Here is a 16,360-nt window from a genome sequence, read left to right on the forward strand (position 1 = left end):
CAGTCGGGAATTCACATCAGCTACAAGCAACAGAACAGGGCTTGACCTTAGAGCTGTTGTTGAGTGTGTCTATGTGTGTATGCTTGTATGAATGGACAAATGCACATGTGTAAGTTCATCTTGTTTAGATGTTCTAGTTTGTGTGTGTGTGTGTGTGTGTGTGTGTGTGTGTGTGTGTGTGTGTGTGTGTGTGTGTGTGTGTGTGTGTGTGTGTGTGTGTGTGTGTGTGTGTGTGTGTGTGTGTGTGTGTGGCTTTGCCTGGGGGCCATGTATGGAAATTGCAGGGTGGCCCCAACACTACCTGCATACTAACAGAGTCTCCATTATAGTCCTTTCAGGCTCCTATTGTACCAGCTCCTCAGACTGGCCCCTCACACACACACACACACACACACACACACACACACAGAAATGACCCCTCAGCACCCCAGTATCAAAGGAAACATTCTTCTCTCTTATTTTTCTTTTCTTTTTTTGGGGGGGGGTCCCTAAATGACCCCCCCCATCAGTGAGTCTTTTCCCAAGTCTCTATTCTTTTTGTAGTCTCGACACTCTCGTCTACACACTTATTCTCTTCTCCACTGCACTCCTCTTCTCTCCTCTCTTATCCTCTACAAATTGCACCAGCAATGGGTTCTACACAGTAATGTTATGTTTAGGGTGCATGTGTGCATTCATAAAGACACACAAACACACATATTCTCTCTCTCTCTCTCTCTCTCTCTCTCTCTCTCTCTCTCTCTCTCTCTCTCACTCACTCTCTTTCTCTTACACACACACACACACACAAACACACAGGGAATTTTCCTAAATCCCCACATTCCATGCATAGAGTAAAGCCTATTCTATGGCGCAATAACTACGATTACAGCACAATGATTCATCTTTATGGATTATTGGTTGCACATTCCAAACACACGCCTTGCATTCCTTTGTTGCGTCTGGCACCAATAATCATTTCAGCCCTCTTCCTTTTTCCATCTATCAGGATTATTCCCGACACCTGTTGAGGGCACTGGCCAAAACAGGAAGCGATTAACTGTTTCTCTCTCACTCCACTATTGTGATTATCCATCTCTTAGCCAGGACTGGCACATGACGAGATACTATGGTAGAACTGATTTAGCTAAAACCTGCCTTAGATTTACAAGGTTTCTCTTCTTTCTTTTTTTTGGATGATGGGCAGGGTTTTTTTCCCTTTGCTTTCCAATTTAGCATATCACCCCAACTGACTCCCCACCCAAAACTACAGGACAATTGTGGTCCTAGCTGGAGGCCACACGAGGCTACAAACTATGAACCTCAACATTAGGATCCCAGTGTATTGGTTCAATGAAACAAATAAAGTACAAGGTTTTTGCTTTTGTTTGACCTGGGAGACACTACCACATCATGAAAACTTGTCTAAACTCCTATCTACTTCCCACAGACATTGAAGGGTTAGGATTAGGTAATGCTAACCCTACACACCTACTAACCCAGACCTACTACACACACACACACACACACACACACACACACACACACACACACACACACACACACACACACACACACACACACACACACACACACACACACACACACACACACACACACACACCAAACTGCCATCGCACTCAAAAGTGAATATACACACAGACAAACGGTTGCTCTCATTGTGTTTCAAACTAAGAGTGTTGATGGCCCAATTCTCACTATGGCTCTGCCAAACCATCATGTTTCATAACCATATCAAATAAGTCTGTGAGTTGCAAGACCCACAGTCCAGATGGTTTCTCAATTGAGTTTTATGTTTTATAAGAAATTCTCTCCCAAGTCAGCCCCCCTTTTACTCGAAATGTTTAAGCATTCTCTGAAACAAGCCTCAAACCCTTACCGAAGCATCCATCACGCTTTTACATAAGCCCAGTAAAGACCCACTGGAATGTACTTCATACATGCCTATCTCACTCTTAAACTCAGAAGTTAAAATTTTAGCCAAGCTTATTGCCTCCAGATTGGACAATATTATGACAGACTCATTTCAACAGAACAGACAGGCTTCATCCTAGGTCGCCAGTCTTTCACCAAAATCTGCCGAGTACTTGGTGTCATTCATTCCACATCTCTGGATATCCCTGAAATGATTGTTTCCTCAAATGTGGAGAAGGCATTTGACAGTGGAGTGGGAATATCTGTTTAAAGTGTTGGTTTTGGTCATAAGCTTATCTCGTGGGTTCACTTGCTATATTCCTCCCCTAAAGCTGCGTTGGTTACGAGCAAACTACGTTCACAGTTCATTTGTTTTTGTTTTTTGCTTCAAGGGGTACAAGATAAGGATGTCCTCTTAGTCCCCTTCTAGTCACGTTTGCCATAGAACCCCTCTCTATAACTCTTGGATCCTCACCACTCTTTCAGGGTATTCATAGAGGGGGCATAGAGCATAGAGTTTCCCTGTATGCTGACAACATTTTATTATTTATATCAGACCCAGTGATAACTGTCCAGCATGTAGTAGAGACCCTATGCAGCTTTGGAACCTTCTTGGGGTATACGTTGAAGCTCTCAAAGAGTGAATGTTTCCCTGTCAATAACCTTGCCCTACAGAGAGAAGATATCATTTTGCCCTTTCAAATGTCTAAATCTGGTTTTAAGTACCTAGGCATTAATAATACTCAAATTTTCTGGCCTGAAAGATCATAACTTTACACTGCTGATTGGCAGAAACAAACTTGATTCATCGCTGGCAGGAAGAATCAACTCTATAAAAATTAACATTTCACCAAGGTCTCTATATTCATTTGTTTCAATATTTTCCTATTTTCCTTTCAAAGTCATTTTTTAAATCTATAGACAAGCTGATCTTAGAATCCTTTTTATGGGGGGGCAAATATCCCAGAATACACAAGGAACTTCCCCAACGACACAGGATGGAGAGTGGATTAGGTCTTCCAAACCTCAGGAATTACTACTGGGCCACAAACACCCATAAGATTGTCCACTGGTTCTACTCTCCCAACGTGGACTGGTGTCAGTCAGAAACAATTTCCTGCCTATCAATATCACTCCCAGCATTAGTCACAGCTATGTTATCCTCTTCTCCCTCACAACCACCTGCCCCATTGTATCATCTACATTAAAAATATGGTTTCAATTTAGACAAAACTTCCACGTAACAGATTTTCTATCCAAGGTCCAATTTGTAACAACCATTTCTTACCCCCTGCTAAACTGGACCCCACCTTTTCACACTGGAAAAAGCTGGGTCTTCAAATGTTCAGTGACTTATATATGGATGGAACCTTCACAAATTTTAATGCCATTTCTAATAAGTTTAAGGTACCTCCATCAAACCTCTTTCATTATTTCCAGATTCGAGAATGCGTTCAAAACTGAGCCTAACATTTCCAAACTTGCCGCCAAAAACAGGGTTGAATACCATTCTGCAATTCCCCTGCATCCAAAAGAGTCTAATCTCCAGTCTACTTGATATCATTATGTCCCTTGGAGATACAACACTATATAAAATTCAGGCTGATTGGAATGAGTGGAAATCTGCTAAACCACCTAAAGCATCTGTCTGGATTAGTGACTTAGTGCTTTTCCTCAGGTTGGAAAAGATCAAATACGCCATTAGGGGGTCAACCAAAAAAATGTCACTTACTTTTGTAAGTGAAAGTGTTGAAATTATTGAAAGTGTTGTAAGTGTTGTGGTGGTTAGGGTCCAGTCGCATGGTGGGAGCACAGAATCATGATCCAATCAAGTAGCATGCAATCCAGAACTTTGTCTCATTATTGTAATCTTTGTTGTTTTGTTTTCTTTCTTTTTTTTACTATTTATTTTGTTATTTTTCTGTTGCGTTTGTTGTTCTTGTTCAGGTTTTTGTCCTCCTGTATACCCAGCTCTATTCAATTTTGTGTGATTGAGTATGTTTATTTTTATCGAACAGTTTTATTGAAACTCAATGTTTCTGTTACCATATTGAGATGCGTGTAGTTACTTGAACTTAATCTTTCTACATGCAACTCAGGTTATGGGTGGGAAACCTGTTTTGTGAGGGGTGGGAGAACACAAATAAAAGGGAGAGATGAAACACCTGTTCTGTATTTATTCATTGATATACTGGTCTCGAATAAAAATAATTACAAACAAAAAGATCTGCCTGTAAGCCAAACTCCCTGCATTCCTCTGAATAACCAAGCCATACTCTCAGTGTCACAAAACAACTAACACCTTGACACTGACCTTCCCATCACCCCTCCCAAGCAGAATAATGCTAACAGCATTTTGTCAAAATATGAGTCAAGATCTCCCAAGAATGACTACAAAGACAAACAAAGAGATCGATACATACATGCATGCATACATACATATATACATACATATGTATGTACGTAAGTATGCATGTATGTATGTATGTATGCATACACACACACACACATATATATATATATATATATATATACACACACACATACACTACCGTTCAAAAGTTTGGGATCACCCAAACAATTTCGTGTTTTCCATGAAAAGTCACACTTATTCACCACCATATGTTGTGAAATGAATAGAAAATAGAGTCAAGACATTGACAAGGTTAGAAATAATGATTTGTATTTGAAATAAGATTTTTTTTACATCAAACTTTGCTTTCGTCAAAGAATCCTCCATTTGCAGCAATTACAGCATTGCAGACCTTTGGCATTCTAGCTGTTAATTTGTTGAGGTAATCTGGAGAAATTGCACCCCACGCTTCCAGAAGCAGCTCCCACAAGTTGGATTGGTTGGATGGGCACTTCTTTGAGCAGATTGAGTTTCTGGAGCATCACATTTGTGGGGTCAATTAAACGCTCAAAATGGCCAGAAAAAGAGAACTTTCATCTGAAACTCGACAGTCTATTCTTGTTCTTAGAAATGAAGGCTATTCCATGCGAGAAATTGCTAAGAAATTGAAGATTTCCTACACCGGTGTGTACTACTCCCTTCAGAGGACAGCACAAACAGGCTCTAACAGGTACTATTTAATGAAGATGCCAGTTGGGGACCTGTGAGGCGTCTGTTTCTCAAACTAGAGACTCTAATGTACTTATCTTCTTGCTCAGTTGTGCAACGCGGCCTCCCACTTCTTTTTCTACTCTGGTTAGAGCCTGTTTGTGCTGTCCTCTGAAGGGAGTAGTACACACCGGTGTAGGAAATCTTCAATTTCTTAGCAATTTCTCGCATGGAATAGCCTTCATTTCTAAGAACAAGAATAGACTGTCGAGTTTCAGATGAAAGTTCTCTTTTTCTGGCCATTTTGAGCGTTTAATTGACCCCACAAATGTGATGCTCCAGAAACTCAATCTGCTCAAAGAAGTGCCCATCCAACCAATCCAACTTGTGGGAGCTGCTTCTGGAAGCGTGGGGTGCAATTTCTCCAGATTACCTCAACAAATTAACAGCTAGAATGCCAAAGGTCTGCAATGCTGTAATCGCTGCAAATGGAGGATTCTTTGACGAAAGCAAAGTTTGATGTAAAAAAAATCTTATTTCAAATACAAATCATTATTTCTAACCTTGTCAATGTCTTGACTCTATTTTCTATTCATTTCACAACATATGGTGGTGAATAAGTGTGACTTTTCATGGAAAACACAAAATTGTTTGGGTGATCCCAAACTTTTGAACGGTAGTGTACATAGACATCAATTTTCCTGAGCTTGTTGTCAACCTTAATGAATCTTAAGGTTCGAGTAAAAGGTTTATGACTGGATTCTCACTAACGTAAAGTTAAAACTGTTACCTTAATAGGTTTCTTGTGGACATTTGTAACTGTATGAATTTGAAGTGGCGGGGCTGTAATAGAGCATGTATGCTCTTCAGACCTTCCATGGATAAATACAGGTTAAGGAATTACAAGCATGTTCTGAGTCAGGAGCATTTCTCAACACCAATGTCCCTGTGGAAAAGTAGGTTATCAGATTTCTTTCTTCCAAAATTAACTGTGACTGAACAAATAGGTTCAGGTTGTTTTGTGGGGAGACATAGAGCAACAGTTGTGTGTCTATTTAGGTCATCCAGACCTGTTTCATTTCAATGACTGGGAAAAGACTTGAACATCTGAATCATGTTTCTCAAGCTGGACAAACAATTTACATATGCACTGCCTTTGTGTGTGTGTGTGTGTGGGGGGGGTGGATACAGTCATGTGCAGGTTTATGCATAAAGTGTAACATGCAGTCACTGTCATCACCAAAGAAAATGAGGGTAAAATATATTTGTTGACTTCTTTAAAGTAAGAACACTGTATAGTTTGTCAAGAAATATCTCAAATTTAAAAAAGGTCAAGTCAAGGGCAATCATTTCATCATTCAAGTCAACCTTTCAGTCTTTCTACCATCCAGAGTGCCAAATTTCAATACAATTACACACAGTCAATTATGTTGCAGGGAAAGCAGTCATTGTTTTTCAAACTATGGATCATGCGACTGTGAAATGAAAGCCCAAACTCTTATCAACCATTCATTGCTGGTGGCATTGTAAGATAGGCACATAAAGTCAAAATGTGTTTTATTTTTTACAAATACAGAAAATAGAAAATGGCTCATTCTGTCTGGAAACTTCACCTGGACCCAGTTTTTAAATATCATATCTAAGGTTAGCTGGACCTATTGTTTTTCAAGACTGTAGGTAAGTCTGTTTCTCTAAGTAGCTCCTGATGCTTCGCAGTTGTGCAGCATTTTGCTACTCATCCAACCATGTCTACCAGTGGACATTCGCCTTACTTTGTTAAGCTTTTCTTTTCTATTTTTTGGGGGGGGGGGTCACCCTTTTTCTCCCCAATTGTAGCCGGCCAACCACCTCACTCCCCCGAGCCATCCCGGTCACTGCTCCACCCCCTCTGCCGATCCGGGGAGGGCTGCAGATTACTACATGCCTCCTCCGATACATGTGGAGTCGCCAGCTGCTTCTTTTTACCTGCCAGTGAGGAGTTTCACCAGGGGGATATAGCACGTAGGAGGATCACACTATTCCCCCCAGTTCCCCCTTCCCCCCCGAACAGGTGCCCTAACCAACCAGAGGAGGCACTAGTGCAGTGAGCAGGACACATACCCACCTCCAGCTTCCCACCCACAGACATGGCCAATTGTGTCGGTAGGGACACCCAACCAAGCTGGAGGTAGCACAGGGATTCGAATTGGTGACCCCTGTTTTGGCAACGGAATAGACCGCCATGCTACCCGGACATCCCATTACTTTGTCAAGCTTTGCCTAAGAAACACTGATTATTACACTGTCGATTTTAAAGAGTCACCATTTGGGAATCTCATCTCCTTCCTTGCAGAATAATTTGGGTTGAAAATGGATAACTTTATCAAAAGCATCCAAAAACACATGAACAGTGACACATGTATACACACACACACACACACACACACACACACACACACACACACACACACACACACACACACACACACTGTCCACTACAGAGCCATCCCAGGCTAATGACGTTGGTGATATCTGACTTGCTTCACTGCCTCCAACAGATTCCCTGTTCTTCTTTCACCTGTCCCTTCTCCTGCAGTCACTCCATGAAATGTTTAAACTCCATATCTCTCTGCCTTCCCAACGCGACAGTTTTCATTTTTCAATGCTGAAGCTGAAGCAAGTTGACAGTCATTTGCCCCAATGCAATTTATAGCTTCATAAACGCCATTTGCTGATGCATACAAAATATTGGAGCACAGACCGCCTCTCTCTTTACACACACCCTTTAATCAAAGTTACAATTACAACCTGTAAGATTTAAACTTGATTCACTGACATGTCAATGAACTATGACAGGCAGACCCTGCACAGATGTAGTCATTTGCTTTTATTAAAAGAAACACGAGTTATTGGTTATATTTTCATGGATGTGTTTCTTTTTTTCCCTCCGGCACAAGGGAAGTGAGAGATATCTGACTATTCTCAACCCTCAATTTCTAGAAACATAAAGTTATCGTTTCTTTCTGTAAACCCCAACTTGCATGTTTTATGAATACTGTTGCATTTTGGGGGCATGTAAAAAAAGAGGGAGGGGCGAGAAGGCAGATTCACACCCCCCTCTCTCCAGATGAAGATAAATGAAGAGAATGAAAGACAGAGTCAAGACGGGGAAACAGGAAAATGAAAGCTAATTATCAAAAAGACAAACTTTGAGAAAATAGACAATAAAAAAAAAACTGCAGAAAAGTCCCAGGTCCTGTCTGAGTGGAGTTTGCAGGTTCTCCCCGTGTCTGTGTGGGTTTCCTCCGGGTATGTCGGTTTCCTCCCACCATCAAAAAAAAAAAAATCTAAAATATACAGAAAACTCTTGGCATGCTGGTTGCCAGCGTCTTACAAAGGAAGAGGCTAAATGGGTAACAGGAGAGCTGGGGATGTTTGAAGGCATCCTCACTATGTGATAATAATCTATAGCTCTCAGAGAAATGGCCAGCAAGCCAGAGATGGAGGGGGAGATGTGCAGTGCATGACCCCCGGCCAAGAGTCACTGTGCACAGTATGCATGCATCTCTTTGTCATGCCTTTCCACCTGCCGTCTCACCTCCATTTTTCTATTCCTTTCCCTGTCTTGTTAACTTCATCTGCCTTTCACTCTGTTGTTCTTCTATCTTTTGACTCTTTCTTTCGTTCTTTCTTTGCAATTTGTTGTCTGCTCCATGCACAGATATACATGCAGCACACACACACACAAACCATGGAGGCTCACTCTTTCTCAGTGCTGCCCAAACACACATACAAACACACACACACACACACACACACACACACACACACACACACACACACACACACACACACCTCTTTCTTCATCTCTGCCAGCATGTCACATGTACTACAGTGGCACCAGGTGTGGAAGACCGCTCAGTCAAAGCAGCGAAACAGACAATACCCTTGGTCTGTGACTGCACAACAAACCTTGAAGCATTGCTGTTTGTCCCTTTGAGCAGATGGACCCCAACCTCCTCTTACCTCTGGAGGTAGAGGCGGGAGTGCACGCCTGGTAGTACCTGTACCCGGTTTGTGGCTGTCGCTTACCTTTGACCTCTCCCAGGAACTCATTGGCATTCAGCCGGTCCACGCGCTCTTTCCAGTCCTTGGAGAGGAGCCTTTCCATACACGACGACTCTACAGGGACAGAGGGAAAGGGGGGAGGAGGACAGAGGAGGAAGAGGAGGATGGAAATGGAGGGAAATAAAGAGAGACAGAAAGTAAGAATTAGAGATGGAGGGTAAAAAATATAGTGGGTTGGGGGGTAGCCAGAAGAAATTATGAAGAAGAAAAGGAAACAGAGAACAAATTGGTGCCTTGTCATTCATCTGTACCCCTATTAACCACAGGGGCCACAGCTTCATGCCTGTGAATTACTAAATATCTAAAAATGACTACTGGGTCCCCCATACAAAAAAAAAAAAATCACCATTCAGCTGACCAAATGAGAATGTCCCCATTGTTCTAAATATCTCCCACTTGTTCCTCACAATGTGTCTCGTTGCCTTAGGATAATAGATGGCAGATACACGTGGTTTCAGAAGATAGATAAGGTCCCATTTGTTAACTAGAGTCCTGCCATGAACTTCTTTGGAACAGTGGGAACTTTTCAATTTTTCACCAACCATGGCCGAAGAAAGGACCAACAAGTAGCATGTGCATGGATGGGTGTGCGCCTGCGTGCATGCGTGAGGAAGAAAGAAAGGGAGAAAGAAAGAAAGAGGGAAAGAAAGACAATGAAATAAAAGTATACTTTTTTCTGATTGGCTAGGCAGCCAGGCTATGTTTGTTTGGTTTGTTTTTGTGTTTTTTTTGTGTTTTTGTTTTTGTTCTTTGTCTTATGTTGAATTTCGGTTGTTGTTTTTTTTTGGGGGGGGGGGGTTCTATGTAAATAGAAATATTGATTTCATATATGTAAATACAAATATTTTGATTGTAAATTTTCAATAAAAAATGTTGTGGGAAAAAAGAAGAACTAAAAGTGTACATGTTTCTGTGTGGATGCATACAGGAATGCGTGTGTGTGTGTGTGTGTGTGTGTGTGTGCGCGCGCGTGCGCAGGAGCATGTACATCTGAGTGTGAGAGGGCCTCCTCGTCCATACATGTACAACTCCTCTTCTTCTTCAGTGTCCAAATGTCCATCCATGTGCACAAGGAGAGCACGCATTTGTGCGCACATGTACATGAACACCCAGAACACTAAGCATCTGTGCCCATCACCGCATGCGTGTGCATATTTACTTGCGTGTGAGCAGGGCTGCCAGAGATCACGTCACGGTCATGCACAGCCCCGCGCTGATGCTTCTGTCGCCAAGAAAGACAAAAAAAAATAAAATAGGAGGAAAAAAAAAAGACATTCTTGGACTCCCTGTGGAAAACATGGCCCTGAGGGCTTGCCTGATTTAGACCAGCTAAGTCAGACAATGGCTCATTTGTGGTGTCTTTATCCTGACAAAAGGCGCTATAGGCATTCATAAGGGCACATGGCCCATTGTAAATGGCTTAATGTTTGGTTTGTGCGTATAGGCCTATTGTGTGGTCATGGGATGCAGAACACAACTTCCTCATTGAGTCCATTAAAGCCTTGCATGTTTACAGTCGGATTATGATTATTGTAAATAAGTTAATGCAGCCGGCTGGCTCACATGGAATGAGCGTAAACAAAAGCCGGGGAAACGAGAGGAGCGCGGGGCTAAGTGAGACAGCTATGAGACAGGAAAACATAAGGAGCAACTTCAAACATCAATAATTTCTGCTGGTGTTTTCCCCTCTTGACAAAATATACTGGTATTTCCAGAGCGACACTGTTATAAATAAGATAATTAATACAATTTCCCCACCGCCGGCGAGGGGAATCTGCCCGAGGGTTTTAGAGATTTATCAGGCGCGGAGGGGCAGGAGGATGGAGCGCACGGCCGGTTTGATATGAGTTTGTGTACATTTGGTCGTTTGGCGATATTTACAGCTGGAGAAGAGATGCTTTCTTCTCGTCAAAAGAGCTAAAGACTTGGCCGGTGTGCATTTTGGTGGGCCCCACGTAAAACAGAATTAAGGAGCTAAATTTATGGGAGCACTTAGGGAGAGAAATACAACCTGTAATTCTAAAATACATCCGCATAAGTCAACTGTGTGTGTGTGTGTGTGTGTGTGTGTGTGTGTGTGTGTGTGTGTGTGTGTGTGTCTCCTTCACGACCTGCGTGTGTACCTCCACGTGCAATTTATACCCCCCGCACTGATAAACAGATGAGAGGAGGAGATGGCGGGGAGAGGAACGCGGTAGAGAGAGAAGGAGGCCTCAACAGACAAGACAGCGAGATGAGAGGAAGGAAAAAAGGGATGAACGGACATGGGATAGAGAGGTTTTACCCTAGATGGCTCTCTATCTGTCCCGGCGACCGTGTCGGGGATCAAGTGCTGTTTAGATTGGAGGGTGGATAAAAATTCCTCCCTGTCCGCACGCCTGCTCCTTTATCAAGTGGAGGAGAAATCAACAAGACGGATGGGTCCGGAGCAGGAGGGAGAGGGAGGTTGGACGGGGGGGGTGTGAGAGGATGCGAAGAGAGGGGAGCAGCGTGATGCATGACGAAGCAGCGGTTGGAGAGGAAGATGCTTCTCTCAACATCCACTTGTGTGGAGAAGCTGTGCAGGCTATCCACGGGACAAGGAGATGAGCGGGGGAGCGAGAGAGAGCACGAGTGAGAGAGATAGTGAGAGAGAGAGAGAGAGAGAGAGAGAGAGAGAGAGAGAGAGAGAGAGAGAGAGAGAGAGAGAGAGAGAGAGAGAGAGACAAAGAGAGAGAGAGCACGAGTGAGAGAGAGAGAGCATGAGTGAGAGTGAGCGAGAGAACATGAGTGAGAGTGAGAGAGAGAGAGACAGAGAACGGCACACAGGCCTTGTTTCGACATCCAATATACATATTTATGTTATCATGTATTTCTTTGTCAGGAGTCTAATGGGTGTGCTGTAAAGCCACACAACCTAAACCACTTTCATCCTCTCCAACAAAGGCCAAATAACCGTTTTTCTAACCCTTAACCCCGAGATCCTTTCCTATACAGCTGTAAACCTGACGGTTCAAACAACAGAGAAACAGGCAGCGAGAGGAGGAGGAGGAGGAGGAGGAGAGAGACAGAGCCAGAGAGAGAGGATGAGTTACGTATAAAACAGTGAAGGAAAGACAGCGGCAGGGAAGATAAACGGTGGATAAAAAGACAGAAAGAGGAGGAGGGGAGAGGGCTGCCATAGTAAATCAGGTCGGAGGCGGCAGCTAGCTAGTGTTTAGGGTAAACACACTTTTATCACCTGTTCCCGCGCCCTGCTGCCAAGAGGCAGTGTTTAGGATGTTTTACACAGGCCACAGGCAACGTACTTGCTGTGTGTGTGTGTGTGTGTGTGTGTGTGTGTGTGTGTGTGTGTGTGTGTGTGTGTGTGTGTGTGTGTGTGTGTGTGTGTGTGTGTGTGTGTGTGTGTGCGTGTGGCAGGCAAGCACCAACACTAAAAATACACATAGGCAGGAAAAACAATGTGCCACCGACTTCCAGATAGAATAAGTTCTTGTTTGCATCATTCTCCCTCCCTCTCTCTCCCTTCCTCCCTCCCTTGCTCTCTCTTTCTTTCTTATTATCTTCGTTCTCTGGCTCTCCTGTGCTCTCTACCTCTGTCACTTTCTCTCCGCTTCTGTCTCTTGCCCAGCCCAAGTCTTTTTAATTGCACATGTAGTATAGCACACTTGCAACAGGAGCTTGGAAACTCAGGACAAACCGGTCGAGGTAACATTTAAAACAACATGAGAAATTAGTGAATGCAAAAAAAATTAAAAAATAACACAGACCAATATTCTAGAGGGAAGCAGATGTTTATGTATGTAACACACTGGTGATTGAATAACCATTTTGGAGTCTTAACTTCCCTACCACATGTGTGTGATGGGAGTTGACAAGCTGCACTTTGCACCTCCAAATTTAGGTCAGTAGTTTGACTTGAACTGGAGACCCCACAGCACCCCGATAATTCATGGAGACAAAGAAAGAAAGAATGTGTGTGAGAGATAGAGCACAACCTAAAGAGAGGGGGGGACAGGCAAACAGAGAGGGGCAAAAGACAGAATGAGAAGATATGACAGAGCGAGCTAGAGAGGTTGAGAGAGAGAGAGAGAGAGAGAGAGAGAGAGAGAGAGAGAGAGAGAGAGAGAGAGAGAGAGAGAGAGAGAGAGAGAGAGAGAGAGAGATTAAAAAAGACAGAGAGAGACAGAGACAGAGACAGGGAGCAGCTGTCCTAACAGCTGGCCAGCAGGATTGATGTCTCAGTGAAATAAAACTCAACATATGTCCAAACATGCAGAGGCTGGCCAAGAGAGGAAGGAGAGAGCCGCTACACACACACACACACACACACACACACACACACACACACACACACACACACACACATTCAAAAATGGACATACATACAAACACAAGCACGCACATACACCCACACACAAACACCCATTCACAAACACAGAACCACACACACACACACACATGCACACACGTACATTTCATCCGCTGTGTTGCTTGCTGCGTCTTCAAAAACCATTAAAGAGCGAAGTGGTTAGCCCGGCTGCGTGTTAGCACGGTGTACATTACAGACACACTATTTTCATCTGTCAGATGACACCCAACCTCTCCTGTCAGAGAACATGGCCTGGGAAAGCAGCCGTCACTCTGGACAGGGCGGAAGCCTCATGTAACCCCCCTTCAACCCTACGCCACACACACACACACACACACACACACACACACACACACACACACACACGCACAGAGACACACACACATGCACACACACGCACACATTCAAATGTGTGCAACGTCACTTCTAAACGGCAGCGTGCAGATGTTCACCTGTATGGGAGCCAAGCATCGGTCTTGTGTTTATTGTTCTTCTGTTACAGCTCAGTTCTAACGGACCAGAGAAACATAATCAACAAGTACAGAAAGATGAGCTTAAATGTCTCGATCGGCAACGTGCACGAGGGAAGCCTCCAACAATAAGATAAGTGTGAGCCAAAGCAACCAGGCAGAGCTGTAATGAAACTTTCCTATAATCCCATCACATATGCTGGAGAAACGCTGGGAAGACGAAGAAAAAAAAATCACATCGCGTCAGGAGACTCACATCAGGGTTTCCCTTTCCATTCACTCGGAATTGGAGCTGCATGGTCACTTGAAGCAATTTTACAATTGAGGGAATACTTTGAATTACACAGTCCTTTTAGACCAGGGTGTCTTTGTAACATTTCAGAAGAACTGCACAAAAACTGTGGAAATAAGCATAAAATTAAAAACCTTCCTTAAACTTAGATTTTGATGTGACCCCAGTCCTAAATAGCCCTGTTAAGTCACCGGGGGCCATTTTCCCCAATTTACAGCACACTGACAGACGAGTGGCTCAGGCAGGATGGTTTGTGGCAGCATGTTATCAGTGCCATCCATATTGTTCAGTAAAAATTGAAGTATACACTGCAGACTTTCAGCTGAAAGATATGAAAGTTGGGACCTGGGAGTGGCATGTTACACGGGTTGTACTGACTCTGTTTGAAAACACTGAACCTCATATAGCCCCCTACCACCACCACTGCCCTTTCCACACACACACACACACACGCATGGAATCTGTGGTTCAGACACAATAGAAGTATTGTTGGGATCAGGCCCCTTAAGGAGGTTGTAAGGGTGGAGGGGGTGTAGCTGGTGGTGGTTCGGGTCACCGGGGTGAGATGAGGGGGTACGAGGGGTCCGGTATCTGCTGGGGAGGCAGCAGTAGATCCTGGTGGAAGTCAACAGCGGCTCCACAGCTGACGCACAAAGAGGAAGCACAAGTGCATCCAACGTGGCTGCCTAAAGATACTCCCCCACACACACACACACCCACACATCATCAACCCCACCTCCCCATCTACCAAGTCCCTCTGCCCATTCCTGTCGACACACCCAGATCAGAGAGATTGGTGGTGCTGGTGGGGGTCCGATCAGGAGAATAGACGCTCCAGAGTAGCAGAGCGAGACAGCTGCTCTATCTATTATCAGTAATGGGAGATATCATCAAACACAGTACGATGTCACCTGTTGGATCTATGTGACTTTCAAACCCACTTCCAAGTGGGATCCATCCATCTATCCATTATCCAAACCACTTATCCTGCTCTCGGGGTCGCGACTCGCAGGGATGCTGGAGCCTATCCCAGCAGTCATTGGACGGCAGGCAGGGAGACACCCTGGACAGGCCACCAGTCCATCACAGGTCTTCCAAGAGAGATGCATTATAAAAAATTTGAAAAATTAAAAATTCTGTCAAGAATCCGTAGTGTGTCAATGTGTTTTTTGGCTAAACTGTAGAGTTTGGCCAACAAACAAAAAAAAAAGCGAGAAATTGTGTTCTATCAACAACTGGCATAAAAACAACATGAAAACAGAGCAATGGCCAAAACTAATGATGCATGAAATTAAATATCGTGTCAAAAATTAGCTTGAAGGGGTGGAATTTTGTTTTTTTGTTTGAGCTGAAAACATGTTCGCATGGGACTAGGATGGTAGATTGATCTCATCATAACAAAATGCATCACAGGGCCGCTTTGAGAGAGACAAGTTCTGCTATTTTACAACGATCAACCCCATATTTCATATGGGAGCATCGAAGATACCGTACCTCATATGACCTGGACAACACATGGCACATCAGACCACTTGGATATGATGTGGATAGAAACGCGACATGCTGACATTAGCCAACTAAACTCTCTGGGTAGGCTTGTGTGGAAAATGGGGCATGTTGTTCTCCTGCAGCACTTCCATCATCAGTCCAGCACACCACCACCACCACCGTCCTCTTCATACACACCACTTTTTCACCTTCATCTAAATGTGAATAGCCAGAGACCAGTGGTGGCTGGTGCTAAAAACTTGGGGGGGGGGCAATTTACCTTGGCACAGCACACCTGACAGCTGCTTTAATGTCCATACAGTCACAGAGTTTTTAAGAAGGACAATGTAGCCTATAGATTTTATCAGGATTCGTAGACGCTGGATGATCAACAGTGGAGACGAGGCGTCGTGGTGGGTGTGAACATGATTTACAGCCACGAGAATTGTCCAATCACATTAGATCAAAACACATTAAAACAAACCAATTTGCTGCCAATAAAAGTGGAAGTGTCTGGGGTGCACAGAACTGCGCTCCATGGAAAATCTGAGGAAACCAATTAGACAGCAGCCTCAGGTCACCTGCTCGCCAAAAGTTTGAGGGTTTACATAAGGTATCGTTTGGCTGGCACCCCTCACCCAGGCAGTCTATGTTATGTATTCAGACAGAAACCAACC

The 16,360-nt window shown here is 43.7% G+C and overlaps 1 protein-coding gene across 1 annotated transcript in view; it reads right to left on the bottom strand.

The window, feature by feature from the left end:
- Positions 1-16,360, bottom strand: part of LOC130113618 (transcription factor SOX-6-like) — a 114,363-nt gene that overhangs the window by 48,073 nt on the left and 49,930 nt on the right. Inside the window, exon 5 of the mRNA XM_056281164.1 lies at positions 9,047-9,136. Coding sequence (XP_056137139.1) covers positions 9,047-9,136 — 90 coding nt within the window. The remainder of the gene's footprint in view (positions 1-9,046; positions 9,137-16,360) is intronic.

The sequence above is a fragment of the Lampris incognitus genome, chromosome 6, assembly GCF_029633865.1.
Source record: "Lampris incognitus isolate fLamInc1 chromosome 6, fLamInc1.hap2, whole genome shotgun sequence".
Taxonomy (NCBI): Eukaryota; Metazoa; Chordata; class Actinopteri; order Lampriformes; family Lampridae; genus Lampris; species Lampris incognitus.